Source organism: Camelus dromedarius, chromosome 5, assembly GCF_036321535.1.
Source record: "Camelus dromedarius isolate mCamDro1 chromosome 5, mCamDro1.pat, whole genome shotgun sequence".
Classification (NCBI taxonomy): domain Eukaryota; kingdom Metazoa; phylum Chordata; class Mammalia; order Artiodactyla; family Camelidae; genus Camelus; species Camelus dromedarius.
In genome coordinates, this window is record NC_087440.1 from 6042707 (window position 1) to 6070371 (window position 27665).

The window sequence follows — 27665 nt, forward strand, 5'->3', positions numbered from 1 at the left end:
ATAAAATTTTCTTATATGTTAGACTTAAAGTTCTAGATCAGTCTAATTAGAATTGATCTTTACAACATAAAATACATGTTGGATTTCCACTTGAAATGAAAGTTGAGAGAGCCTACGAACGCTGATACCATTTTCTAGGAACCTGTAAAGCAGATGCACAGTTAATGTTGTGATAGACAGCTGAATGACACACAGTGATAAGTAGTCTTACCTACTAGAGTTGTGCGTGCTTCTGCCCTTGTGAATGCAGATGGTAGTCCTAATGATTAGTATACTACAGCCAGTCATTAGTTAGTTGATGGCATAATGTGCTTTGTTGGAAGATTTGCGTGCTGTGTATGTGTCTTTCCATCTCTGTCCTGTCACTTTTTCAGTATTTCTCTCATTTATCTACATTTGATCCTGCTAAATTAGTATGTTTACAAGACTTTTTGTATTATTTACTAGGTATCCTCAATTCCTGTTATATCAGATAGGACAAAAGACCTGCTTGGTACGCCACTGTTGCTAGATGGGGTGGAATCAGGTAAGGAAAGTAAAATGTTCTGTATTAAACCAAACCTGTAAATTAGTCTGTAGAGATAAAATTTTCAGAAAATAAAGGAATTTTGAAAGTGTGATAGTCATTTGTTGGTTTTAGTTCTAGATGTGCTGCTAACCAATAGTGTGACTTTTGAGTCATTTATTTTTATTTAAGGCCAGGTTTCTTCATTTGAGTGAAAGTATTTTTGTGGTTGACAGTATTTAAGATAATAAATAAACTTTTTTCTTTTTTTTTTACCTGGATCTGTACCTGATTGTTTTTCCTATCTCTGGTCTAACTGATCTTTTTTTGACTTTGAACTCGAATATAAACTTCATGAGGAGGAGGATAATGTCTGTCCTGGTTATTCTGGTGTCCTTAGTGACTGGTGCAGACCGATATGTGATAGATGATACCCAATAAGTGTTTTATTGAAAATTGAATGAATAAACTCAATGAAAACTATCAGAAGTATTGAAGGAAAAAGTAGAAGGGCAGTTTGATTTTATATATGATTATTACATGCCAGATTGAGTCACTTTGTGGGACTTAGAAAGAGGCCATATTCTGATTCTGAATAGGAAGGTTATGTCTAACAAATGAATTTTAATTTTGAGAGATTTGAGTGTTTTATGCAGTTTTCAGTGAGCATTCTCTTAAGTCAAATATGTTCTTCCTTTAGAGTCTGATGATGAGTATTTTGATGCTGAGGATGGAGGAGACACACAGACTAGTATAAGTATGAAAGGGTCACAGCTGAAAAAAGTTGCCGAGGCCCCAAATGAGGAGCTCATTAATCTTCTACTAAAGTTTGAAATTAAAGAGGTATTTATATTTATTTTGTCCATAAATAGATATGTTATTGTTACTGCTTTCCTTATAAACTATCTCATGGTAGACCCAGACATTAAGTATACTTAAAACTCTGTCTTCCCTGCTGGCTCCCCCACCACATCCACACACGCACACACAGTTCTAAGAAAGTGAAATGTTATTTTGTAAAAACTGACATAAGTGTGACCTATAGTATATCTAATCTATTCTCAAAAAGCTTGAGACTCTTAATTAGGACTTTCTTTTCTATAGAAAATTTCTGTGACATGTTTATTTTAATTTTTTTTAACTTTTAAGCTAAATAGTGTTTATTGTCTTATTTATAATTTGGGAAAGTGTAAGCAACCTAAATTTGCAGCATGTGCTTTTCTGCCATTGGAAGTCATGTGATAGTAAAAGAAAACATTGACATGGAGAGATGCTCACAGTATGTCTTTATTTGGAAAAATATTTCCAAGGACATTATGATTCCATTTAGAAATTAAATACACACGCACACTTTGTTTTTCTTTTATAAATGACAGTGTTTATCTCTGTGTGGTGGGGTTGTAGTTTTTCATTTTTGCCTGTTTGCTTTTCTGTGTATTCAGCAACATTTTAAATGAATATGCATTGCTTTGAAATAAAACACAAAAGGTTTAAAAAGGAGATGTTTCTTGTTGACTGTTTTATATCCCAATGTGACATCATGTCCTAAAATACAATGTCAGAAATACCAGATTGTATTTGTGTATACAAATCTAATTATTATTGGTATTTGTTTAAAAAAAAGATACTTTCTCCACCTTTAGCCTTCTTTGATTTCTCTCTCTCTCATACTCGCATGTAACATGTCAGAAAACCCCTGGACTTTAACTTCAGAATACATTCAGATGATTATTCTCTCCTTCCACTGCTACTGCACTGTCAAAGTCACCATCATCTCTTGCCTGGACTACTGCAGTAGCCTCTTAACTGTCTCTCTCTGCTTCCATCAGGTACTTCACATGATAGCTAGAGTGATCCTTTTAAAGGGAAAGTCAAATGACGTCATTGCTTGGCTCATAGCCCTACGCGGTCTTCCCAACTCGCTCTCAGTAAAGGGCTAAGTCCTTCCCATGGCCTGCAAGGCCTTACAAGGCCTCCAGGTCACACCAGGTGACTCTGTGGCTTCATCTTCAGTTCCCTTCTGCCTTGCTCATTCTGCTCCAGCCATATTTCATTCATTCCTTCAATAAATGTATCAAGTGTCATCATGTACCAGGCATTATTTTAGATCCTAGAGCTACAGCAGTTAGCCAAGTTCTAGTCTGATGGAGCTTATGCTTGTCTTTTGTTCTTCCTTATATACCCAAAGCACATTCTTTGTGCTGGCTGTTCCCTGTTTCTGGAAAGCTCTTTTCCTGCATGACTTGATTCTTTAATTCCTTCAGAAATGTCATCTTACTGGCAAGGCCTGACCACCCAACACAGGATGGCAACTTTTGCTTTCTCCTGCCCTCACTAGAATGTAAGCTTCTTCCGGATATGGACCTTGTCTGTCCTGGTCATTTTGATGTCCTCAGTGGCTGGCACACTCTCATACATGGAAGATGATGCTCAATAAATAATTTTATTGAATATTGAATGAATGAACTAAAGTGATGCATAATCAAAGTCATCTAAGAAAAAAAATCATAGTGCTGTTTGAAATATTTTTCCTAATTTGCCTTTTTTGCCATTCCAAAGTCTTACATATTTCTGTAGTGAAATATATCTAATTTTTTCTTTATATGCTAGTTTTAGTGTATATTTAGAAGATTATCCTCCATTGTAAAAATACTTATCCATGATTTTACTTATTTTATGATTTCAGTGCTTTCATTTAAATCATTGATTTATTTGAAATTTAATTTTGTATATCAATTCTGTACCGACTATCTTACTGTAGTGTCTTATTGTTTCTTTTTTTCCATTGATACTCCTGGTTTTTCTTAAGTAAGTAGCTGTATCACTGCTAATAATATTAATTGTTGCTTTTTTTCAGCATTTATATTATTCCAGTTACTATGGCTGCCTCATAGGTTTTTCCAAAATGTAGTAGCTCAAAGTAACTATTTTATTTTGCTAACAGTTTTGTGGGTTAGGGATTCTGGAAGGGCCCAGCTTGGTAATTTTTGCGCATAGTCTTTCATGTGCGTTCAGTCAGAATTGACTGGAGCAGCAGGGACCCGAACTCTCAGAAGGCCCCACAGGTGGCTCAGTTACGAAGCTGGTGGTTGATACTGGCTGTTGGCTGGGAGCTCAGCTGGGACTGTTGAACAAAATGCCTGCCTACTCACGGCCTCCTGAGCATGGCAGCTTCCGGGTAGTTGAACTTTTCACATGGCAACTAGTTTCCTCCAGAATGAGAAATCCCAGGTGGAAGTTTCATGTCCTTTTTTGACATTGGAAATCATTATAGTATCAGTTCCTCTGTACTCTGCTGATTGAAGCAGTCACAGCCCTGCCAAAATTCTAAGGGGGACGGGCAGAGACCGCCATCTCTTGATGGAGATCAGAGAACTTGCATGTTTTGAAAATTGCCACGTATATGGTTTATTTTTCATTGGCTAAATATACTATCGTTTCCACAATAATTGAATAGTAGTGTAATAGTGAACATCCTTGTCTTACTTTTTTACTTTAATGGATATGCGTCTTGTATCACCAAATATGACTTTTGTTTTGAGATACAGTTTTAGAAAATCATATTAAGGAAGAATCCATATATTCTTATTTTTACTGAATTTAAAAAAGTAAGTGAATAATGGATGTAAAATTTCATCATGATTTTTAGATAGATACAGTTATATTCTCAGTAATAGAATTTAAGATGATAATTTCCAGTCTTAGTAAATCACTAGATGGTAATAGAGGAGTATGAGCATAATTTCTACTGTTCCCGTAGTGATATGTATGAAAAAGAAATTGTGTTTCCATTTTAAGTATGCTTTAAAATACTTATCAACCGTTCACTGGCTGTCCTGATTCTTTCAGGTGATTTTGGAATTTACCAAACAACAGAAAGAAGAAGATACAATTCTAGTGTTTAATGTTACTCAGTTAGGAACAGAGGCTACAATGAGAACATTTGATTTAACTGCGGTATCTTATTTAAAGAAAATCAGTTTGGATTACCATGAAATTCAAGGTAATAGCCATAAAAATAGAAATAATAAACAATCAGAGATTTTGTATTGAGTGTCTGAAACACTTTCACTTATATAATAATAATTGTAATAAATAATAGCTAGCACTGTTCTAAACATTTTATAAATAACAACTCATTTAATCCTTGTAACAATACTGTGAGATAGGCAATGCTGTTACCTCCAATTTACAAAAGAGGAAACTAAGCCATAAATTGATGACATAATTTACCAAAAGTCACACTGCTAGTTACTGGCTGAACCATGACCAAAACCCTAGAAATCTGGCCCTAGGGTCTGTGTTCTTAATTGCTGTGATCTACAGCCTCAGAGAGTCCATATAAATCCCCTTTATATAGGGCATATTCCCATTTTACAAACAAAGAAAGGTTAGATAAAGAGAGATTAAGTGGCTTACTCATTTTATGAATAGCAAAACCTAGAATTTCTCTCTAGTCTTATAATATTGAAGTCCTTGTTCCTTTGATTGAATAATGTTCATATATCAAGCAGCATCAGATTATAAGAATAAAAATGGTGGGACATAAAATTCATTCTTTCAGAAGCTCCTATAGGTTATTCATTTGAGCATACATCTTGTGTACTCAGATATTTGAGAAATGAAGGAATGGGTGAATTTTCAGTAATTAAAATTGTCTAATGTTTGCCTAATATTTTAGTCAAATAAAAAGACCTCTTTCTTGCTATTTTAAAAATAGATGTAACTAAAGCAAACCTCAGCTTAGAGGAAAAATTTTTTATGCATTAGTAAGTTTCTATAAGCACTGTGTTAAGATGGAGTTTACATTACTGTCCGAAGAGGAAAAAGTAGAAATAATAAATTTGCTAGGCTATTTTTTCCCTTAGAGAAGCTTATTTCAATGGAAAATTCAGGGATGTCCAGAAACAGGGGTTACAAAACTGTACATAATAAAAGATGGATAAAAGGGTGGATAAATTACTTCTCCCTGCACAGTTTCTGGAGGCAGCGCCTTGGTACATCTACATAGCATATAGAGGACATCTGGTAGTTCCTGTTGTTTTTAAATTGAAAGAAGTTTAATAATCCCCTTCATTAAAAAGAAAATCTTTCCTCTTCTGTGTAAGCCTTCTCTAAGTCTAAACAGAGGAAAATTATTTAAATTTCTTTACTATGAATGAAATTTTAGAACTCAGCAGAACGCGTTTTTCTAGCTCAACCTCATTGTTACCTAGTTGAGACACCTGAAGTTAAATAGCTTTTGGTAAAGGAAAGATGAAGTAGAATTCCTATTTCCTGATTCTTAACACCCGTAGTCTTTCTACTGCTTTACAGAGTGCACATATGACCTTAAAAATATCCAGAGAAGTTTTGATTATTTTTGAGCACAGATATAAAATCAAAGAAAATGTAGTCTGCATGTTTTAAAGTCAGCTGGATTCTAGAGGTAAGGTAAAGATTTGGATTGACTGACTTCCTTACCAGTGATGACCTTAATATTTAATAACCATGAAAATATGTGCAGGTAGTATTTTAAAGCTTAAAATTTTTTCAAAAAAGAAAAAGACATGTAGAAAATTCCAAACTTAAAAAGAGCAATTTATTTGGAACATTTTTTCTTTTTCTTTAATCTAGGATCCAAAAAGAAGCCCCTTCACTTGATTAGCTCTTCTGACAAACCTGGGTTAGATCTTTTAAAAGTGGAGTACATTAAGGTAAGGGCCATAGGCTGTTCATATATTTATTGTATGCTCTAAACTATCCTCTGGAAGGAGAAATATGGCAGTAGATTATTAAAGGGTCTGGCTGTGTGTCATAGATTTTAATCTTTGGGATGTCTACTATTTCTGTTTCCATTTGTACACCCTCATTCTCTTTCACTTAAGTACAGGACTAAGATTTTACAGAGCCCCCAGACTTCTTGTCACCATGGAAGCCTGGCATGAAGTAGGGCCTGCTCGTATCTTCTGGGGCAAATTCATCTACCTACATCCTTTGTATGCATAGGTGACATTTGGCTGAATATCCTGCATCAAAAGGGATAAGGTCAAATTGGATTTAGTTCAGTAGAGAACTGCCAGGATTCGGGAGGGACTCAAAAATATGGTGTATGAGGAATGCTGAAGGAGCCAATCTTACATAGCTTCATTCAAGATCAGTTGATTTGTTTAATCATTCAACAACTATTCACTGAATATGTTTCTGTGTTAGGTTCTGTTAGGCACTTGGGATACAGAGATGAAAAACATTCTCAAGGAACTTATAGACTAGTAGGGAGATAGACTATAAACAACAATTAAAATATAATGTGTTTGATTCTCAAAAAAGAACACAAAGCATTATGGGAGCAGAGAGGCAGAGATATTGGTCAAGCCAGAGGCTTTTCATAAGAGGTCAAACTTTGAATTTACTATGTATCTTTCCAAGGGACAGAACTTGAACCAATTGTTAATTATGATGGGAGACAGATTTTTGATTCAGTGTAAAGACCTCATTAAATGAAAGTTCTCTAAAGTTTGGATTTCTAAGAAAATGAAGTTTCTTTCACTGGAGATACCCTAAAATTGACTTGTTAAAGACTTTCTAAAGGGGTTCACACATTAGGTGATAGATGGGCTGGATTACCTTTAAACCTTCTTACTTTCACAATTATCATTCTGACTCCTAGCTACAGTTTCCCAGAAGCGAATGTTGCCTCTGTTTGAAGAGGACAAACTTGTACTATTATAATAAATAAATAGGTTTGGATATAACTTTAAAATAATGATAATAAACTTAAGTATATAATGTATTTAATAATATAGTTATAGCTAAATATAAATAAATCAACTGACGATTGTAAGTGATTTATTTACTTTGTTCTTAATTCCTTCTTTAGACTTTTGTTTCTTATTTTTTAGGCTGATAAGAATGGACCTAGTTTTCAAACTACTTTTGAAAAAACTGAACAGACACTTAAGGTAAATTCTATTGAAAGAATAGATCCTGTTTGAAAATATCCTACTCTAGAAGTCACATTTAAATCACATTTAAATGATCTAAATGATTTTAAATGTCATATGACATTTAAAATCATTTCTTGACACAGTGGTAATACATGGTGATTCTGGAGTTTCATGTTCTGACTTACATGGCTTATATAGTCATAATAAATAGTCCATTTAAGATCCCAAAACCTTGTATATTTTGAATATTGGAAGGGTCATGACAAGCAGATTATAGGCTCCGTGATAATTAGGCTGGGAAGTGGGGTAAGCAGGTTACCTTCATACTCACGTGAACCCCCAAAGTGTGTAGGTGTGATTTACTCTTCGTATAAATATATCCCTGTTTAGGGGCTGCGGGCTGTGACTCTTTCTCTCCTCTCTCTTCCTTCCGAGTGATGTCAGGCCATGATGCAAACCTAGTTAGGAGCCTTTTGGGTCCATTGTGGAGACTGCCGGTGTAATTGGCCTGGGAAACTAATTTTCTTTTTTAAATGTTTCTAGGTGGCTTTTTCATCTTTAAATCTGTTGCTGCATACACAAGCCCTTCTCTCTTCTATTAATTATCTGACAACCATTATTCCATCAGATGGCCAAAGCATGGGTGATACCAAGGAAGCACAAGCTTCTACTGGAAAGCAACCAAAAAATTCAGCTCTGCAGAAAGGCATGGAGACTTTTTTTGTTGGTTCTTATTAGTGAGGGTTTTAGAATTCTGGGGCTAAGTGGGGAGTCTTAGAGACCATCAGTCAGTCATTTACATGCCCTTTTCTCCACTTTTGTCCTTTTCGTCAAACTGAATCATACATGGGTGCCTGCTATGTAAGATAAGTATGGTTAATACTGTTGTCATTAAAAATGTTTGGTTTTGTTCCTGTTCTGGTGGTGCTGAGGGATGCCTTCAGGCGGGCATTAGGGGAAGAAGGCCTGTATTTATTCTTAGCTCTTCCTCCCCCTCAGTGGCTCCTGAAGGGGCTGCATAGAGGCTTAATCTTCCCTTCCGTTTTACAGACGAGGAATTCGAGACCCAGAGACTGAGGGCCAGGGTGCATGGGTAGCATCGAACTGGTTAAAGCCCAGTGTTTGGATCAGAAAGAACTCAGTTCAGATCCTGATTCTGCTACTTAAACTGTGGGGCACATTGTTTAACTTCCCTGAGTTTCAGTGTCCTTAGCTTGATTTATTGTGAGTTTTTTCTTGCTTTTAAATTATAAAAGTAATAGATCTCACTATTGAAAATGCAAACTATAGAATATGTAAAGAAAAGCACTATTTGAAACCTTTTAGAACTTGAGTATTTTATAATTATTTTAAGCAGAACCAAGTTCATTTAATATAGGAAAGAAACCTTAATGGAATATTTATTGCTAGAATCCCACTGTGACAGAACTTCTTTGTTTCCTTGCAGTGATTGCATCCTCTAAAGACAGTGACATTATTCACTTCAGGCTCTTTGCCAAGTTGAATGCTTTCTCTGTCATTGTCTGTGATGAGAAGAACAATATTGCTGAAATCAAGATTCAAGGTAAAATTCTCATACTAAAAATTGTTTAAAAGATAAGCTTTCTTTTCAGTGCTAAAGCTCTGAGTTGTGAAAACTGGATTAATTTATCTTATGACATAATTGGACTGTCTGCTTTTTTTAACTCTTCAGAATGTAGATGTTGGTCAAACTCTGACCATCAGACTGAACCATACTGGTGTTTTGGACCTTTCGAGAAGGGTCTCAGATGTGAAAGGGATACTAATGTTAGTCTAGGAATTCTGCTGATGAGCTAAGTGTCGTCGATTCAGAATTCGGGTTAAGGTCTGGGACTACGCTTTATCTTGGTACCAATGCAAGGCAACCTTATAATGAAGAACAAAACCTATGAGTCCATTATGTTCTTTTAGGCAAAAGCTGCTAAAATAAATCTAGCTTTTTCTCTGACTCCAGCTTTACCAGCTCATTGTGATAGAATATGTTTCATAAAATTCTTAAATAATTTAAAAACCAGAGAACTAGAGTTTTTTGTTGTTGTTCTTTCTGAACTGGCAGTGCATATCCTAGTTTGAATTTGATTCATTAGAGTTTTATAGTTTCCATGTAAATCACTGGATATAAGGTATAAAGAATTTACTAAAATTCCAAGATAATCTGTTTATACTAGATGTAGTTTTCCAGAAGGTTGAAAATTCAGATAATTATTTTTAATGAATTTATGGGTTTCATTGTTTATAGAATAAAAATATCTAATATTGTACTTAGTTATCAGTTGGTAGTTCAGACATTGCTAAACTTATAAATATGTCACCTATAAAAATTATGCAATGGAAGAAAAATCTTAAAATCTATTGTGGTAGATATATAGAAATTATAATAGTATTTTTTTTTCAGGACTGGATTCTTCCCTTTTTCTTCAGTCAAGGAAACAGTCACTGTTTGCCAGACTGGAAAATATTATTGTCACAGATGTTGATCCTAAGACAATTCATAAAAAAGTAGGTGATAGTAAATCCTTAGTATTTTTTGATAATTAAATGTTAAATTTTATTTTAAAATATATTTTATTTTTAAAAATATTAATGAAATATATTTTGATAGAAAAATGTTTGTTTCTATAATGATTATAAATATAAACCCTTTTAAATTAGAATTTTGTTTTGCCATTATCCTCTTGGATGGAGTACATTCAAATCTCTGCTTTTCAGGCCGTGTCAATAATGGGAAATGAAGTTTTTAATTTTAACTTGGATTTGTATCCAGATGCTACCGAAGGGGATTCCTACACTGACATGTCCAAAGTAGATGGTGTGGTATCATTGAACGTTGGCTGTATTCAGATTGTTTATCTCCATAAATTCCTCATGTCACTTCTGGTAAAATCACAATTTTTTTGACTTAGAAATACTTAAATAAGTCTGATAATTATAATTGCAAATCTTAAAACTTTGGATTTTAGGTTGTGTATTGATTTGATGATTGATGGTATTTATGTATTAATGTAGAGGTCAAAACCTTTCTTAAATGACTGGAATCTGAATCATTTAATGATTTTTGTCTAACATTGTCTAGAACTGGAATTAATTTTGCTAGAACATAGTGAATCCAAATTCTCAAATACAGAAACTACTGAAAATGTTCTTTTTTCCTCTGTTCCTTAGCTATATAGCTATAATTATAATTACTCCTGGTCAGGGAGCTCATAAATATGGATGGATAATCAGTAATTCCTTCCTAACTCTAGAAAAATAGGACTCAGCTGAAAGTTATTTATTGGAAAAAAATTAGCACATAAATAAAAAGAAGATGGTGTTATTAATGATGTGCTTATCGTCCTGTTATAATTTCTCCTTTTGTACTTCGTGTCCACAGAACTTTCTGAACAATTTCCGGACAGCCAAAGAGGCTCTGAGTGCTGCCACTGCCCAGGCTGCAGAAAAGGCTGCCACGAGTGTGAAAGATCTTGCCCAGAGGAGCTTTCGTGTCTCTGTCAATATTGATTTGAAGGCACCGGTTATAGTCATCCCACAGTCTTCCACGTCCACCAATGCGGTGGTGGTAGATCTTGGCTTAATCAGAGTTCAGAATCAGTTCAGTCTGATACCTAGTGAAGACTACTCACACCCTCCAGTAATTGATAAAATGGATGTGCAGCTAACAAAGCTTAAGCTCTCTAGGTATGCTCTTTCAATAATTATGGATTTAAGTATTATTTAATATTTTCTATAAACTTTAATGACGATTTAAATTCATACTCAACATACTTCCTATTGCACAGAAGAGTTTTTTTAGATCAACTTTTTATTTTGAAAAATCTCAAGCCTACAGACAAATTGCAAAAATAGTAAAATAGTACTGAGTGTCCCTATAATTCTTCACCTAGATTCACCAGTTATTTACTTCTGCTTGAACTCTGTGTATATACGTATTATTATTTAAAATACTTAAAATTTTTAAATTTTATTTTTATTGAGATATAATTCACATATTTTATTAGTTTCAGATATACAACATAATGATTTGATATTTGTATGTATTGCAAAGTGGTCAACTATAGTAAGTCTAGTTAACATCCGTCACCACACACATTCACAGAAAATATTTTTCTTGTTGTGAGAACTTTTAAAATCTACTCTCTTAGCAACTTTCAAATATACAATACAGTATTGTTAACTGTAGTCACCATCTTGTACATTACATCCCCAAGATTTATCTTGTAACTGGAAGTTAAAACATTTTTGCTAAACCATTTGAGAATAGACATCTTAACCCTTTGCCCCTAAATGGTTTAGCATGTGTCTCCTAAGAACTAGGACATTAATCCTCTTACATAACCACAATGCCGTTATCAAATTCTGGAAATTTAAAATTGATAGAATCCATTATCTAATATGCCTTTAATGTTCAGATTTTACTGGTTGTTCTAAGAATTTTTCCCTTCATCCAGGATAACATGTGGCATTTATTTGAGTCCTGTATCAGGGAGGGGATTTCTGTACGGCTAGACATTTATCCTGGAATTGTTCTTCAGCGTCTCTTTTCTTTCATGATGATTACAGTTTTGAAGGGTACAGTCCACTTGTTTCATGGAATGACTCTCAGTTGATTTTTTGTCTGAGTGATTCCTCATGATTTAACTGAGCTTACACATTTTTGGCAGGAATACTGTGTAAGTAATGATGTATCTCTAGGGCTCACGCCAGAGGACACTTGAAAATGTGTACACAATTCATTTAAAAATCATTTTCTACCCCATCCAGGGAGATATAATTATTCTCAATAAAAAAGGAATGATTATAAAGCAAGTCCAGGAAATAATCCTGGTGAAGACCTTTATAAATTTAGAAATTGCTTACTTTTCATCTTGCCATTTTTTTCATTAATCTCTATAGTGCACATACAGTTCTTGAACAACTGTATTGATGATTTCCCCCATCTTCAATAATATGAATTTCTTTTTAAAATTTATTCAGTTTGTCACCTATCTTCTGTTTAAAGAAAAACGCTTTCTTAAAGGCTGATTGTACAGTTGACCCTGTAGACAAATGTACAGTTGACCCTTGAACAACATGGGTTTAAACTGCATGATTCTGCTTACACGCAGATATTTTTCAGTGCCAAATAATACAGTATTATACAACCCGTGATTGTTTGGAACCATGAATACAGAGGAGCTGCATATACAGAGGAAACTCATATACAGAGAAACGGCGGATATGGAGGGCAAACTTCAAGTTTTACGACTGCAGGAAGGGTCGTTGCCCCTAACCCCTCTGCATTTTTCAAGGGTCACCTGTGTTTTAATCTGTTTGTGCTAGTGTATTACAGATTAAATTAATTATAGTCCAAGTTTAGAAAACACTGAACCAGCACTGTTTCAGATCAGTGTTGATAACAGCAACTTTTGACTTTGTGTTTTTTTAATGATGTATTGCATTTACCCCCTGTGTTTATGCATATGTATTAATTACATTTTTTATTAGGACGGTGATCCAGTCAGGCACCTCCCATCCTGATATTCAACTGTTGCACCCAATTAACTTGGAGTTTTCTGTAAATCGGAATCTGGCTGCATCTTGGTACCGCAAGGTGCCTGTTGTGGAAATTAAAGGGCATCTTGAATCCATGAATGTGAGTTTATGAGTGAAAAAGCTCTGAAAATTTTCTCATTAGAAATCTAAATGAAATGTGGAGTTTTTTTACTAATTGTTACAAGAAAAATTTCAGTGTGATATTGTTCAGTAAGATCTTTATTATTTTTAGTAGAATTTAATCTTCAGTTGTGTTACTAGGTTTTAAATTTGCTCTAAGTACACATTAACAGAGATCTGTATGTAAGTTATGTATTAGCATATATCATATTTATATGTCATTCTGTATGTTATATACACATACTTTTATTTTAGGGATATCCAGGTACTCCTAAGATAATTATAGCATTGAGTGAAATGCCTATTTTTTATATTGAAGATGGCCTTTTTATTTCATTGAAGTTGTTATTGTTTAAAAAGTGGAATTTATGTGTGTTCTGAAATTGTCTCATTAGAAAAAGTGATCTGATTTCTCTCATCATTATTAACCTTCTCTAAGGATCATATTGGTTAAGTAGGTGGAACTAATATAGACTCATAAATCACATTGTTTTTCTCCAAACACTGTCTTACCTTTGAAAATAAAAATTTTAACATAAAATAAGTAGTGAAATACTTGATTGTATAGTGATTATATAATTTTTTTAAGTAAGTGTTAAGATTATTCTGTCTTTAGTGTTTTATTACTAAGGAAATTTTCTGTATTAAAATTGTTTCCTTTAAAAATGAAATATCTGTATCTTTCTAGGTTAATCTAAATCAAGAAGATCTTAATCTTTTATTTAGAATACTAGCAGAAAATCTTGGTGAAGCTACTGAAGACCTGGATAAAGTGAAACCGAGAATACAGGAGATGGGTAAGAGGCTGAAGTCAGTGGCATAATACACATGACTACTTATTTTATAATTTAGTAGAGGAGACAGGCAGTAAAAAATGAAGTAAACAAACACACATTTACAAATTGTGATTTCTATTGCCAAGAAAACAAATAAGATGCTATTGAATAAAACTAGTTTGTTTTTAAGTTGAGTGAACAGTCAATTATTTCTAAGTTGCATGAGTTAGGAGAAGGCCATAAAGAAGGGTTTCAGATTAGTGGTGGATTCCTGGAACAATTATTGCATTTGTATGTATAGAGAAAAAACATTTTAAGTTGGCATTAGGCTATGTAACATACTTGACCTGATTTTTAAATAAGGCTTAGTAGTAATGTATCTTAAAAAAGTGAAGTGGTTGATAAATTATAACTCAACAGATAACTGAAAAAAATTGTACTGGAATAAAAATGCAAAGGTAATTTAAATTATTAGATACAATAGCCCTTTGGACTTAAAGGCAGAGTAACTACCAAACTTATTTTTGTAAGCTGTTTTACGTGTACACATATATTCACACTATGTACCTTGGTGTTCATTCCATTTCTGTATATGTATAGATCCGACTCATTCTTTTTCATGGCTGCTTGGTATTAAATTCTGTTGAAGTATCATAATTTATTTAGCAAATCCCTATTAATGCACATTTCAGGTTGTTTTCAGTATTTCACTCTTACAATGTTGCGTTAAATATCCTTGTACATACACTTTTACAAATGCGTGTTTATCTGTGGGGGAAATACCAGGGCTGCTGGGTTAAAGAGTATTTAATTTTTATTAAAATATAATTTAGTCAATATATTCAGTAAAATTAGTTTAATTTAACATTTTGAAAGATCTTGCCAGTTTCCCCCCATAGAACTTACACTTACTTTTTGTTCCCATCAGGTAGTTTTTCTGTGCCCTTTCTAACACAGCATGTTATCAGATTTAAAATTTTTCGTCAATTTGCTAAGCGAAAAATGATCTTACTGTATTTTTTCATTTTTAAAAAACTTTTTTACCTGAAACCAATGAAATATTTTATGTCAATTATATCTCAAAAATAAATCCTAAAAAAACTAGGGGGAAAAAATCTTTATTTTAGAGTATATTAATACGTGAAGTGTGCAAATCTTAAGTGTACAGTTCAGTGAATTTCTACATATGGTTACACCAGTGTCACCACCATGATTAAGATATAGAACATTTCCAGCGTGGCACCCAGAAGGCCTCCCTCTGCCCCTTCCCAGTCAGTAATAGAATTAGTTAATTTTAGTGAATTCTGATTCTAATAGTGAATTTTAAAAAATGATCAGTGCTTTTTATTTCCTATTTTTAAAATCTTTGCCTATTCCAGGAATTGTTTTGTAAAAGCTAAATATTTGCTAGAATTATTTTCCATGGATCACACTATGTTTGGAAGTGTTGGAATAAGGTGGTATTAAGAAACTTTGCCCTATGCGTTGCTTTCCCAAAGGTAATAATTAACAACAGTGATATTCCATAGGGGTTTCTGGTATAGTTTATACTATTTGAGGTACTGAATCTGTCTGCCCCTCAATTTGCTTGTCTGTGAAATGAGGATAATGAAATTTTTACCTCAAAGGGTTGTTACAGAATTAAATGAGACAGTCCATGTATGTCTTATTAGCGCAGCATCTAACACAGAGGTAAATACTAAGCAAGTGATACCTGTTATTAGTGTTGTGTATTACGATTTAGAAAGCAATTTTATTGCATTTCAGGGTGTGTGAATGTAGGACCACAAGGTCGCATTCATAGGGTTTTACTTTTGGCACTTGGTGTGACATAAGTGGCTTTAACTATTCTCCCTTTTTTTTTTTCCTTATCAAGCTTTGAGGCTTGTTATCCTCCTCATGATTTAACCATATCCAACTCCATCCTGTTTGCAAAACCTATCCTGATACGTTATCTTTCTGTGATTTCCACAAACTCTGACCTTCTTAGAATGTGTTCCCTGTAAGAGGAGGTCCTTCAGTTCTACTTGAATGATAACTCTGTTAAGACTTTCTTGACCTCCTCATGACAATGCCTAGTTCTGTGTTTTCTGTTCACTTGATACAGTGTCTGTTAGAATAGAAGTGAATGCATTTGTTTTAAACATCTTTAGGTGAAATTAAAGAGCCACTTGAAATCTCTACCTTAAAACAAGATGTGCCTGTTTCACAAGATGCTTTAACAGCTGGAGTGGAAGAAATTAGATCTGTAGACATCATTAATATGCTGCTGAAATTTGAAATCAAAGAGGTGTGTTATATTCATCTGTTTTTATAAAGTGAGGTGAATAAAGAATAGATATTTGGAATTACCTCTACTAAAGGAAACTTGTCGATTATTGATACGGATAAAAAAAATCTTACATAGCCTATTTGTAATTTGTATGTAGCAATAATGTTTAAAAATTTGAGAGTTTGTTCAAGATGAGTTATATTTGGGGGATATAATATTTCTTTGAGAAAATGGTAGTATGTCCTATAACATGGTTTTTAAATGATTTTGGGACAGTTGGAATGTGGCTTGCTTTGGATTTTTAGGAAAGGCAGGAAAAGGAAATAGTGACAGAAATTCTTTGCAAATTTTAGAAACCATTAATAGAATAAAGCATTATATGTCAACATTTAAAAAATATTACATTATCACTGCTTTCCATCTGCAGATTCTTAAGGAAAGATTAAATGAATTTTTCTCATCTCCATTCACACATGTAACAAATACTGCATATGCCGAGTGCTAAGGATTCAGAGATAAAAGGCTCTGAAGTCAAACAAGAAAATAATTAAAATTTTTGTAACTGCTCCCATTAAAAACGTGCCCAGGGAGCTTGTGGCAGTGATGGTAAGAGGAGGGCATCGAAACAGTCTGAGAGAGTCAGGGAAGATTTCCTGGAGAAAGTGAAATTTGAATTTTTAAAGAAAAATAAGACGTAGTCTGAGAAAAGGAGTTCAGGAAAGGGGCTGAACCCTATCCATAGAAAGAGGACCAGGCATGAACATATGTAAATGTGGGAAATATAGAGGATACAGGGACATGCAAGAACTTCCTCCAATGTTGCTTTATTATGAAATAGTTATAGAGAGGTTATGTTCTATCTCTGAGTTAAAAATAATAAACTTTTAAACAAATGAGTTCTACTTTTTTGATCTGAAATATAATGCTTTGAAATGAACTTCTTTCGTGTTAAACCTCTGCTGTTTTTCTGGTTAATATTATTAGAGTTATTGAAGATTTTTAGGCTTTGATAACTGAAACTTTGATAGATGAATCATTGTCTTTGCAAATGAGCTTCATTAACATATGTACATAGAAAACCCATAAGTCATTTTTAACATCATTTGTAATATATATTATTACAGTTCCCTTTCCTTGGGACAGTGATTAGGGTGGGGGAAGCAATTTGCATCCTCCCCTCAGGCCGATATTTGGCATTGTCTGAAGACATTTTGGGTTTTTGGTTTTGTTTGGTTTGGTTTTTTTTTTTTTTTTTTGGAGAAGGGGGTAATTAGGTAGGTTGGTTTGTTTTTTTAATGGCGGTACTAGGGATTGAACCCAGGACCTCGTGCATGCTGAGCACGTGCTCTGTCAACTGAGCTATACCCTCCCGACTAAAGACATTTTTGGTTGTCACTATCCAGAGAGACAGCTATTGGCAGCCAGTGGGTAGAGGCCATTGATGCCACCAAGCAGCCTACAGCGCGCATGAGACTAGGCCCTACTAGAAAGAATTATCCAACCCCAAATGTCAGTGGTTCCAAGGTTGAGAAACTTTGCCTTAGCAATAGCATAAAAGTTGACTGTTTTATCTCACAGACTTTTACATCTAGTCTGATGCCATCCATCAGACTGCGACTTCTGAAAATTAGGCAGGACAACTTTTTTTAATATAACTCTTGAAAGCCACTGGAATACAGTGGCAGTGCTTTAAAAATCTGAACAAATAGGTGTACCTTCCAAAGTAGATAATCCTAGTCAATTTCCAGGCACAAATAGAAGTAAACATCTTAACATCGTGTGAATTTTTTGGTTATGTCGCTCTGGATGGTTATTACATTATTGACTTATCTTCATCATATATTGGTGAAATAGTTTGTAGTAAAACTGGTATCTTTTACTAGGTTGTGATTACTTTGATGGAAAAAGCAGAAAAGAAAGGAAGGCCTTTACATGAACTAAGTGTCCTGCAGCTTGGAATGGAAGCTAGAGTTAAAGCCTACGACCTGACTGCTGAAGCTTATCTGAAAAAAATTAGTATGCGATGCTTTGAGTTCTCTGGTAAGTGTGAAGTCGAGTCTGTGTAAATTGTGCATGTAATAGCAGATGGTTGCTACCTTTTTATCAACATTGCACGTTTATTAGTGTCACCATAATTTTTTAGCTAGTTTAAATTAATATAAAGGAATTTGGTACTAAAAATTTATTATTTATATAATTGTCATAAAATGAGAATATATCTAAATATTTAGCACAAAGTAGTATATATCTAAAGGAGAAATGAAGCATTTGTCTTCAAGATCAATACATAATACTTCAAGACTTGTAAAAGGCAACATTTCATTATAAGTATGCTGTGAGAACTGACACCTTAGAAAATCACAACCCGAGTACAATACCCAGGTGTAGACCCTTTTTGAAAAGGTGAGTTAATTTACTAGTAACTGTTTTTGTTTGTTTTTTAAATTACATCAATGTTTTTTGTGTTTAATTATATTAATATATACTTTAAAAAAAATTAAACAATACAGAAATTTATAGAGGAAAAATTTAACATGGACTTGTAGTCTCTTTGACCTTTCAGATTTACTTTCTGAATTGCATCAAGCCAACTTTTAAAGTTGCTGTGGGTGTTTGAAGTTTGCAGGAATTCTATAGGTTAACTTTAATTAAGCAAACTTTTATTGAGAATAATCCCTACTTCAGTGTATTTTATACCTTTGTTCTTTAATATTCTGATTTGTTTAAGTAAGTAATACCAGTAGTATATGATTATAGCAGTTGTAAATGGCTGTTGCTGGGTTTTTTGTTTTTATGGAATTTCTTTAATTTTTGTTTCAAAGCGAGTTTTATTGAGAGATGATTTATATACAGTGAATTCACCCTTCTTAGTGTACGTCTTTGAGTTTTGACAAACATATCCGTGTCACTGGCCAATCTGTTTTTAAATACATTTGAAATGTTTAAAAGACTTAATGGATCTACCTTCTCTTTTTCTCTTCTAGACTCTAAAGGAGGACCTCTCCACATTATTAACTCTTCTAATGTAACAGATGAAACCCTTCTGAAAATGTTATTGACAAAGGTACCTAGTTTCATTTCTGGTATTCTTTAATATTTGAATATATAAAGTTATGTGATTCCCCCTTATTTAATAGAAGTTTAAATCTCCCCCCTAAAATTTTTCATTCTGAAATTGGTAGATTATAGTGAATTATGGAAGCATCTGACAATCCTGGATAATTTCAATAACCTTCTGAGTTAACCCTATGTTTTTGAATTAGTGGAAGTATATAAAGTTCCATTGTAATTTGAAGCAAAATCTTTTATAATCTAGATGCGCTAACATTTTCCCCTACCTTTAGCATTTCCTCCCAAGTAGGATAAGGAGTTTGTTTTTGCTTCTGTAGAATAGGAGAAAAGCTTATGTGGCCAGGTTTTTGGCATGTTTTTCTTTGCCTATAAGAAATACATTTATAGTATTTTCATAGCATACTTTGAAAAGTAAAGAATATAAATCTTTTTTTTTCAATGTGTAAATTTGGTTTAATCTTCCATTATTTGTAGGCAGACAGTGATGGACCAGAATTTAAAACTGTGCATGACAATATGAAGCAAAGACTGAAGGTAAATCTCTTCTAATTCACCATAAGGCTAGGTTATATATTAGTGATTGAGTCTGGCTTCAAAGCCATCTTCAGTTGTGAGATTGTGAGTTCTAAAATTAGAATAAGGGTAACAGTAACAGATCTAATCTTACAGATAAAAGAAATGGATATACAGTTGAAGTAAAATTATTACAAAAGACTAGTTATTTCCCAGATATGAATTAATGATTCCTTGTTGAGTACATAAATAATATACTTTTTAAGGGAATTTTGTTCACTATGGTTGTTTGGCATAGTGTTGCTGGAAGCATTAAACATTTGAATTGTGAACTGGCTTTAGGATTAGAGTAAAATTAGGGATAAGGTAAAAGTATGGCTAGTACAGACATCACTTCACAGTCCATTTGAGTCTATATAGCCTGTCTTGGAACCATGTGTAAGGTGACTGATAATACTTCCTGTATCTTTACCTTAAAGCCCGTCAGGTTCTGTTGAGGTTAGAATGATGGTCGGGTGTGGGAGTGGGCAGTGTTGGTTTTTATTGTCTGGTAAGTTATAATAAGTAATAGTAGGTTTTTTTTCTTAAATAAAAAAGGCCCTTAATTCAACTATTCTCGTGCTGCCTGTGTATGTTGAAGTTTAACAGAAATTACCGTGTCTGAAATCTGCCTTTCTAATTGTTCGTTATCTTAGGTTTCATTTTCATCCTTAGACTTAGTTCTTCATTTGGAAGCTTTACTGTCCTTCATGGATTTTCTGTCGTCTGCTGTTCCATCCTCTGAACCTTCTAAGAAGGAACAGGAGCTGAAACCACTTGTCGGGGAGTCCAGAAGTATCATTGCCAAAACTGGTATTAACTTTTGAGTCCTGGTCTAATACTTTCTATCTGAATTTAATAATCATATAATAACTTGTATTTTCAAGCCAAGATAACTGTTTAGGACCTTAATGTTACAGCTGCTCTGACAGATGAGGTTTTCAAAAGAAAGCAGATTTTATCCCTATGGTATAATAGGATAATTTAGTGAGGGAGTTTAAATAAATGTTTAATATTAATCATGTATTTATATTTGATATCACTGCCTAGCTTCTACATAAAATAAAGTTGCATATACTTTGCATTGATGTCTCTATAGGCTTCATTCCAGTGAAGGTGAGAAAGGACAAAATTAAAATATTAACAGAATCATGCATGGTCACAGGGGCCCATTTCAGTCAGTCAGTTAGACCTACCTGGTGGTCAGCAGTTTTAAGCTTGGCAGGACACAAAAGGAATAATCTCATCAAAGAGACAGACTCACTTTGGTTTCTAAGTGAAACTGTATTTAAATCACATAGAAATATGGGCACATGCCATGACTTGTGTCTTGAAATATTAGATGTCAGGTAGCCTGAGTGAGCATATGCCTATTTTTAAGCCAAATATTATTTTAATTATTTTTCTTTCATATCATAAGGTGTGAATATCTAACATCTGGTAATTTAATTTTCAGAACATTACCTATTTGCATCATCTGTATTACTGGCATCTTTAGAGTGTAAAACTGTTAGTAATATTAACTCTGATACAAAGATGAGTTTTGTTTTGTTTTCTTTTGTTTTTTTTTAACCAGGGAGCAGAGCATTATTTTTGCTATAAACTGGAGTGAGAGAGTTTTACCTTCTTTGTCTTTAATGTACTTGTCACATTAATATCCATGGAAATACCTTAATAACATATACATACACACACACAGTTGAATAAATTAAAAAGCAATGCTTAAGCTCACAATAAACCACCAAAAACATTAGTCCAAAGAAACAGTCTTCCAGTTATGCTGTATGGCTGCTTTTTATGGTTTGATTATGCTATTTTAAATATATAGAAAAAAAAAAAAAAACGCTTTTATCATCTTGTAATTAAGGACTCCTGTCCCCATGCTGTTCAGTTTTATAGGGAAAGTCTGTTTCCCTCAGCTAAGACAAATCTCTGGGAAATTGTATCTTAAAATTATCAATCAGGACCTGGACTAAAACAGGTTAAGGGAATCTATTTGATTGTGATTCTTATACACATGCACGCAGACACAAACATACATTATAAAACAAATTTTTTTGTTTTTTTCCTTAATTTTAGCCCTTTATGTTCATTTCTTATAGAATTTATTTTAGGATGGAGAAAAAAATGCAGTCTAGAGAAATTGGCTCTGTAGTTAATATGTATTGTAAATGTCATAGTTAACAATACAGATTTTATTAACTGTCACTATTTCAGTTTTTCATGAAATATTTTTCTTTGATCTAATATATGTTATGAAAGAAGTTAAAAATCAAAATGTGGCTGTAATGGAATTTTAGAATTCTAATGTAGAGGGTTTTTTTTCCTAGAAGAAAAATTATAAGTTTCCATCTAGCATAATTGTATTTACACGGTGCTATTAAAAGTAGCCTTTATTTTTCACTTGGATGAGAACATAGTAGTTTTTGTCTGATTAACATTTGAAAGTTGATTAAAAATCATATTAATTATATATATTCTTAATGGAGATCTTTTTGGTTCTTCATAGTTCATTATGTACTTTTATTTTAGTGAATTTGAGATCATTTTATGTGTTATATCATTTGTGCACTTTGTTAATCACAAGAATTCTATTACTTTTCAGTATCCAGCAGTACTTCTCAAGACGATGTGTTTGATTTAAAGATCATAGCTGAATTAAATGCATTTAATATCTTTGTCTGTGATCAGAAGTGTAACATTGCAGATATTCGAATACATGGTAAGTAACTATTCCTTGGTGTAGGTATTTGTTTCTCTGCATAGACCTTCAGGAAGAATGAGCTTGTTGCATGGTAGATTTCTCTTGAGTCATCTTTTGGTTTATGTATATTGAGGACTCCTGCAAACTTTTCAGAGATGTGCTTTGAAATGTTAGAAGTAAATTTGTTATGATTCATGACTGATGTGAGACATTCCTTATGTTTTTAAAAATTTTCAGAGTAAGTCTGAGGCTTAATCTCTTGTGTCCTGTTTGTGTTTTCAAAATAATATAACTTAAAACTGAGAAATGAATATCATAACATCTCACTGAGTTATGCTTTTTTTCCCCTTGTCTCTTGTGCACATATAGAATCAGGAAAAGAAGTTTTCTAGAGGAAAGTTTTTAAGCTTTACTTATCATCAGCCTGATACAAGGATGAGTGCGGATAATTCTGTAGGTCCTGGAGCCAGCCTGCCAAGGTTCAGATTACAGTTCTAACACTTACTGGCTGACCTTGAGCAAATTAATTAACATTTCCGTGCCTGAGTTCCCTCTTCTGTAAAATGGAGTTAGTTACAGTAATTATTCATGGGATTGTTGTGAGGATTAAGTTTACAGATTTACATATATTTAGAAAAGTGCCTGGTGCTTACATAGTAAGAAGTTAACAAGAGGTGAGACAGTCAGTTCCATTTAACAAATATTATCTGTTTTGTGAGTAGTGTGGTAGTGATTTGGGCTCATTATTGGGGCTAACCTATAGGCATTCTCTCTTTACTGAGGTGTGGTTTTAGAAACCATGCCTTTAGAGCTTATAAGAATGACACTTTTTTTGGAGAGAAATCTTAAAACATTATGTGTTAGGTACAGTTTGTTGTAGAAAGAATCATACTTAACTCATCAAACTATTTATTTATGCTTAGTTTTTAGAATAATAGTTTTCATAATATAATGTTTGTGAGATGGTTATTTAGTAAATGTTGTATGTCTTCCTGAATGACCAGCTCTGAGCTTGCCAGTGCACAGGATTTTTATGTTTGGAGACCTGTGATTGATTTTCTTTGAAATTTGACTTCTTTTGTTTTAAAACTTCTACACATTTTAGATATGAGATGCCCTTAGCACTTAAAGATAGTATCATCTTTCTTAGGTATCTCATATGTAAAAGGTAATACCTTTACTATGTGTAATAGTGAGTAATTTTTATTCATTCCATGTCTTGGTAGTATGGTATTGAACTTAAATACCAGTAAATCAGTTCACTTTGAGTAGGTGACAAGTGTCATTTTTCCCACAGGAATGGATGCTTCTGTTTCTGTGAGGCCAAAGCAGACCGACGTATTTGCCAGACTTAAGGATATCGTAGTTAGGAATGTTGATTTGCTGTCCATTCACAAAAAGGTAATTAAAGAATATGTTTCTATATTGGAATTTATTTTCGTTCTTTGGGCTTGAGATGCGTTTATTCATTTGTTCATTCTGTATTGTCTGTCACGTGTCAGGCATTTTGTTAGGGACTGGGCAGAAATATGGTCACTGTCTGCTTCTGCATTGTGTATAGACTAGGTGATTTGTAAAAGCTATCTCTGATCAGTTAAGTGATTGATACCTCCATTGATAAAATGTTTTTTATAGATTTAGGAAAAGGTTATTGTCGAGTTAAATGTTTTTAACTAATCATTCGTTGAAGGTTGAATTTAAATGATGCTTCTTTATCAAGAATTCTGTAGTAAGGAATCTTATTAATACTATACTGATACAGCTTTTTTTGTTGTAATAACCAGTTAATTTAATACTTTTAGGCTGTCTCTATTTTGGAAGATGAAGTCTTTAGATTCCAAATGACTCTTTATCCAGATGCTACAGAAGGAAAGGCCTATGCTGATATGTCTAAAGTAGACGGCAAACTTAGTCTCAAAGTGGGCTGTATTCAAGTTGTTTATGTTCATAAATTCTTCATGTCTCTTTTGGTAAGTTTATTCTTTACATCTGTTTATTTCCCATTGAGGCCTCAGTATCTTTGCCTATATATCTGAACCTCGATAGTCAAAATCTTTACTAATAGGGGTAAACTCCCAAATACTGAGCAGAATTTTACCATTAGGGAAGTTCCTTACACGATGGATAACTAAATGAATGTCTATCATTGTTTTGAACCTATACATGATCATTCCTTAACATTTCCATTGTTATGTATTTTGAAAGTACCTTCTGATGTTTTAAGTTAGGGCTTTTCAGTGCTGTTTGTTTTATGAGATACCCTTAAAAAGTATTTAGCTAAAAGAATCTTTTAAGGAGCTTATCAGGCATTTGAAGGACTTACATTGAAACTTACAGGTTTTGATTATAATTTTGATCAACAAAGCCATAAAATTCTTTTCTTTCAATTGTTTATTTCCATGTAAGTGTCCTGGACCAAAGAGTTTAATTTGCCTGTGCCTCTTAGTGAGGCTGCTATTCAAAGCTTACAAATCATAGATTTCTACCTAAACCATCATGTTTTATTTTTCTGGAAGGTAATTTATTTAGAAGGGGGTTAGTTTAAGTCACTTTGTGTTATTAATGCATGTATATCAAGAATATTGCTTCCAGTTTTTTTTTCTTCATTAGGAAAAATCCATTTTTAGTTGAAATTGAGATAAAAGGCATCTTACCCTAAATAAAGAAGTTTTGACTCTGATTAATGATTGCAAGATTATAAACACTTAAGCATCTTTGCTCCTTTGGGGTACATTTAAAAAAAGAATCTTCAGAAATAAGTTGGTAAAACCTCAGTTTCTAAGTGTAAACTTTATTCCTATGACCTAGAGGTATAGAATTGAAGCCACTTTGGGAGAAGTAGAGCACTCTCTGCCATCTTTTTATTAAATTTGAATTAAAATGACCAACATTCATGAGTAAAAGGGAAATGTAAGAAAGAATTATTACCAAAATTTGTCCAAAAAATTCTGAAATACATAAAATGAAAGTTAAAGGACTCTTTTCCACTTGTTAATTATCTCAAACTATATCTTTCTAGACTTTACTCTCTATGTAACCAATCATAAATAACATCTCTTTTATATCACCTCTTTTATTTAGTTTGTCTTTTTTAAAGTCCTTCCGTTTAAAAATAAATCCCATTTTGAGGGGAGCTCTAAATATCAGTCTCTTCCAACAGAACTTCCTTAACAATTTTCAAACTGCCAAAGAGGCTTTGAGCACAGCTACAGTCCAAGCTGCAGAAAGAGCTGCTTCCAGCATGAAAGACTTAGCTGAAAAGAGTTTCCGCCTTCTGATGGATGTCAATTTGAAAGCACCAGTTATCATCATTCCTCAGTCTTCTGTATCACCTAATGCTGTTATAGCAGATCTGGGTTTAATCAGAGTTGAAAACAAATTTAACGTGGTTGCTGTGGAACACTGTCCTCTTCCCCCAGTCATTGACACAATGAGCATCCAGCTCACTCAGCTGAAGCTGTCCAGGTATAAAAATATAATACAGTCATCTGTTACTTACTAGAAATAGAATTTTCAGAGCATCTTTGCCAAGGGTGAAACCCCTCCAGGGTTTTATGGGTCTTATTCTTTATTTTTTCTGATTATGAAACCTTGGCTGTTGGTTTTTGGTCAGTGTTTGGTAGTGGTGTACCTCATAGAATCTGCATTTTTGTCTTGCTAAATTTATAACTTTTTTTTTACTCTATAAAAATTTCCTACTGTAAAATTTCCTACTATAAGATTATAGTTTACTCAGTACTTAATTTAGATTTATTTTTCTTTGTTCATTTTTTTACTCTGCACATAGCTATTTTCTTTTCTGTGCATGGGAGAAGACTTCTTAAAATGTAATAAAATTTGAGGTTTATTTCTGATTTCCAAACCTTGTCACATTTAGGAATTCTCAGTAAGGTATCTAAAGGATTATCGAATCCAAATGGGAAAGTGTTGGTTCTGTTGAAGGACAAGAGTAACTTTTCTTGGTTGTTCAAATATTTGTTGACCGGCAAGCTAGAAATGACTATTACAGTATGCTTGTTTAACTTTTAGGTTTGGTGAGTTTTTCCCTTTGAGTTTGGTGAAGTGCTAATAACATAAAACTAAGGGCTAGGTAGACTATCACTTTCTGTCTTCTCCAATTTTAGAAGGATGTAGCATTTGTATGATGGACTGGTTGCTAGTATTAAATTGTCCTTGTGAAAGATAGTAAATAGTGCGATAGTCATACTTCATGAAATCTGTGTCTTTGAAATCAGCATTATACAGGCTTTGTTTTACATAGCTCTGCATGTAAACTTGATTTATTCTGATTTAGATTGATTTACGAAAAGAGGCATGTTCTAAAAGAACTCTGATTGCAGCCTTTAGTGTTTAGGAGAATGCTATGTGGAAACTGTTACACAGTATGATAGTCTTCATTTTAAAATGTAAATTTCAGAAATACAAATTCTTATTTATCTTTCAGAACGATTCTGCAGTCTGGCTTACCACAACATGACATTGAAATTTTAAAACCAGTCAACATGCTTTTGTCCATACAGCGAAATTTAGCAGCAACATGGTATGTGCAAATTCCAGGGATGGAGATAAAAGGAAAACTAAAACCTATGCAGGTAAGTATATGTATAAAATGTATGAAAATTGCCATATAGGCTTTTGTCATTGATCCAGTGTAGTTCTAGAGCACATCAGAAGTGATGATACATTTAAAGGGAATGTTCTGTTAACTAAAAATGAGGTCATCCTAGGTCCCACACTTTTCTTTATTTCATATTAGTCAGATGTTTGATAAAGCCAGCAAGAAATCTGGGGTTAAAACCTATTGGAGTCAACTGAAAATATTATTAGTAATTTTGGACAATCCTATTAAAGTTTTAAGGCAGTTAAATTATGAGACACTATACAGTGATATTTGGATGTCACATTCTCAAAGCACCTTAGTATTTTTAATGTATAGAAGCACTCTTTTAAATAGAAAAGTGAATATGTTTATTTGGTGAGCATATAAACAGCAATACTTTTTTTTTATTTGAAGTATATTTGATTTACAATATTGTGTTAGTTTCTGGTGTGCAACAAAGTGATTCAGTTTTATGTAAATACACACACACACACACACACACACACACATATATATACATATATATTCTTTTTCAGATTTTTTCCATTACAGTAGAGCCTTGTTGTTTATCTACTTTATATATAG

General features: G+C 33.3%; 1 protein-coding gene across 7 annotated transcripts in view; it reads left to right on the forward strand.

Annotated features, from left to right (window-relative positions):
- Nucleotides 1-27665, forward strand: part of VPS13C (vacuolar protein sorting 13 homolog C) — a 157441-nt gene that overhangs the window by 62804 nt on the left and 66972 nt on the right. For all 7 annotated transcript variants that reach the window (XR_010380837.1, XM_031452951.2, XM_064485545.1 and 4 more), the window contains 22 exons: nucleotides 448-526; nucleotides 1206-1348; nucleotides 4355-4508; nucleotides 6122-6201; nucleotides 7387-7446; nucleotides 7975-8137; nucleotides 8879-8995; nucleotides 9848-9951; nucleotides 10162-10329; nucleotides 10826-11130; nucleotides 12937-13084; nucleotides 13793-13901; nucleotides 16034-16170; nucleotides 18036-18192; nucleotides 19137-19216; nucleotides 19699-19758; nucleotides 20433-20589; nucleotides 22382-22498; nucleotides 23778-23881; nucleotides 24283-24450; nucleotides 25641-25945; nucleotides 26925-27072. Coding sequence is in view for 6 of the 7 variants with exons in the window: in XM_031452951.2 (XP_031308811.2) it covers nucleotides 448-526; nucleotides 1206-1348; nucleotides 4355-4508; nucleotides 6122-6201; nucleotides 7387-7446; nucleotides 7975-8137; nucleotides 8879-8995; nucleotides 9848-9951; nucleotides 10162-10329; nucleotides 10826-11130; nucleotides 12937-13084; nucleotides 13793-13901; nucleotides 16034-16170; nucleotides 18036-18192; nucleotides 19137-19216; nucleotides 19699-19758; nucleotides 20433-20589; nucleotides 22382-22498; nucleotides 23778-23881; nucleotides 24283-24450; nucleotides 25641-25945; nucleotides 26925-27072 (3063 nt within the window). In the remaining variant the exon portion in view is untranslated. The remainder of the gene's footprint in view (nucleotides 1-447; nucleotides 527-1205; nucleotides 1349-4354; nucleotides 4509-6121; nucleotides 6202-7386; nucleotides 7447-7974; nucleotides 8138-8878; nucleotides 8996-9847; nucleotides 9952-10161; nucleotides 10330-10825; nucleotides 11131-12936; nucleotides 13085-13792; nucleotides 13902-16033; nucleotides 16171-18035; nucleotides 18193-19136; nucleotides 19217-19698; nucleotides 19759-20432; nucleotides 20590-22381; nucleotides 22499-23777; nucleotides 23882-24282; nucleotides 24451-25640; nucleotides 25946-26924; nucleotides 27073-27665) is intronic.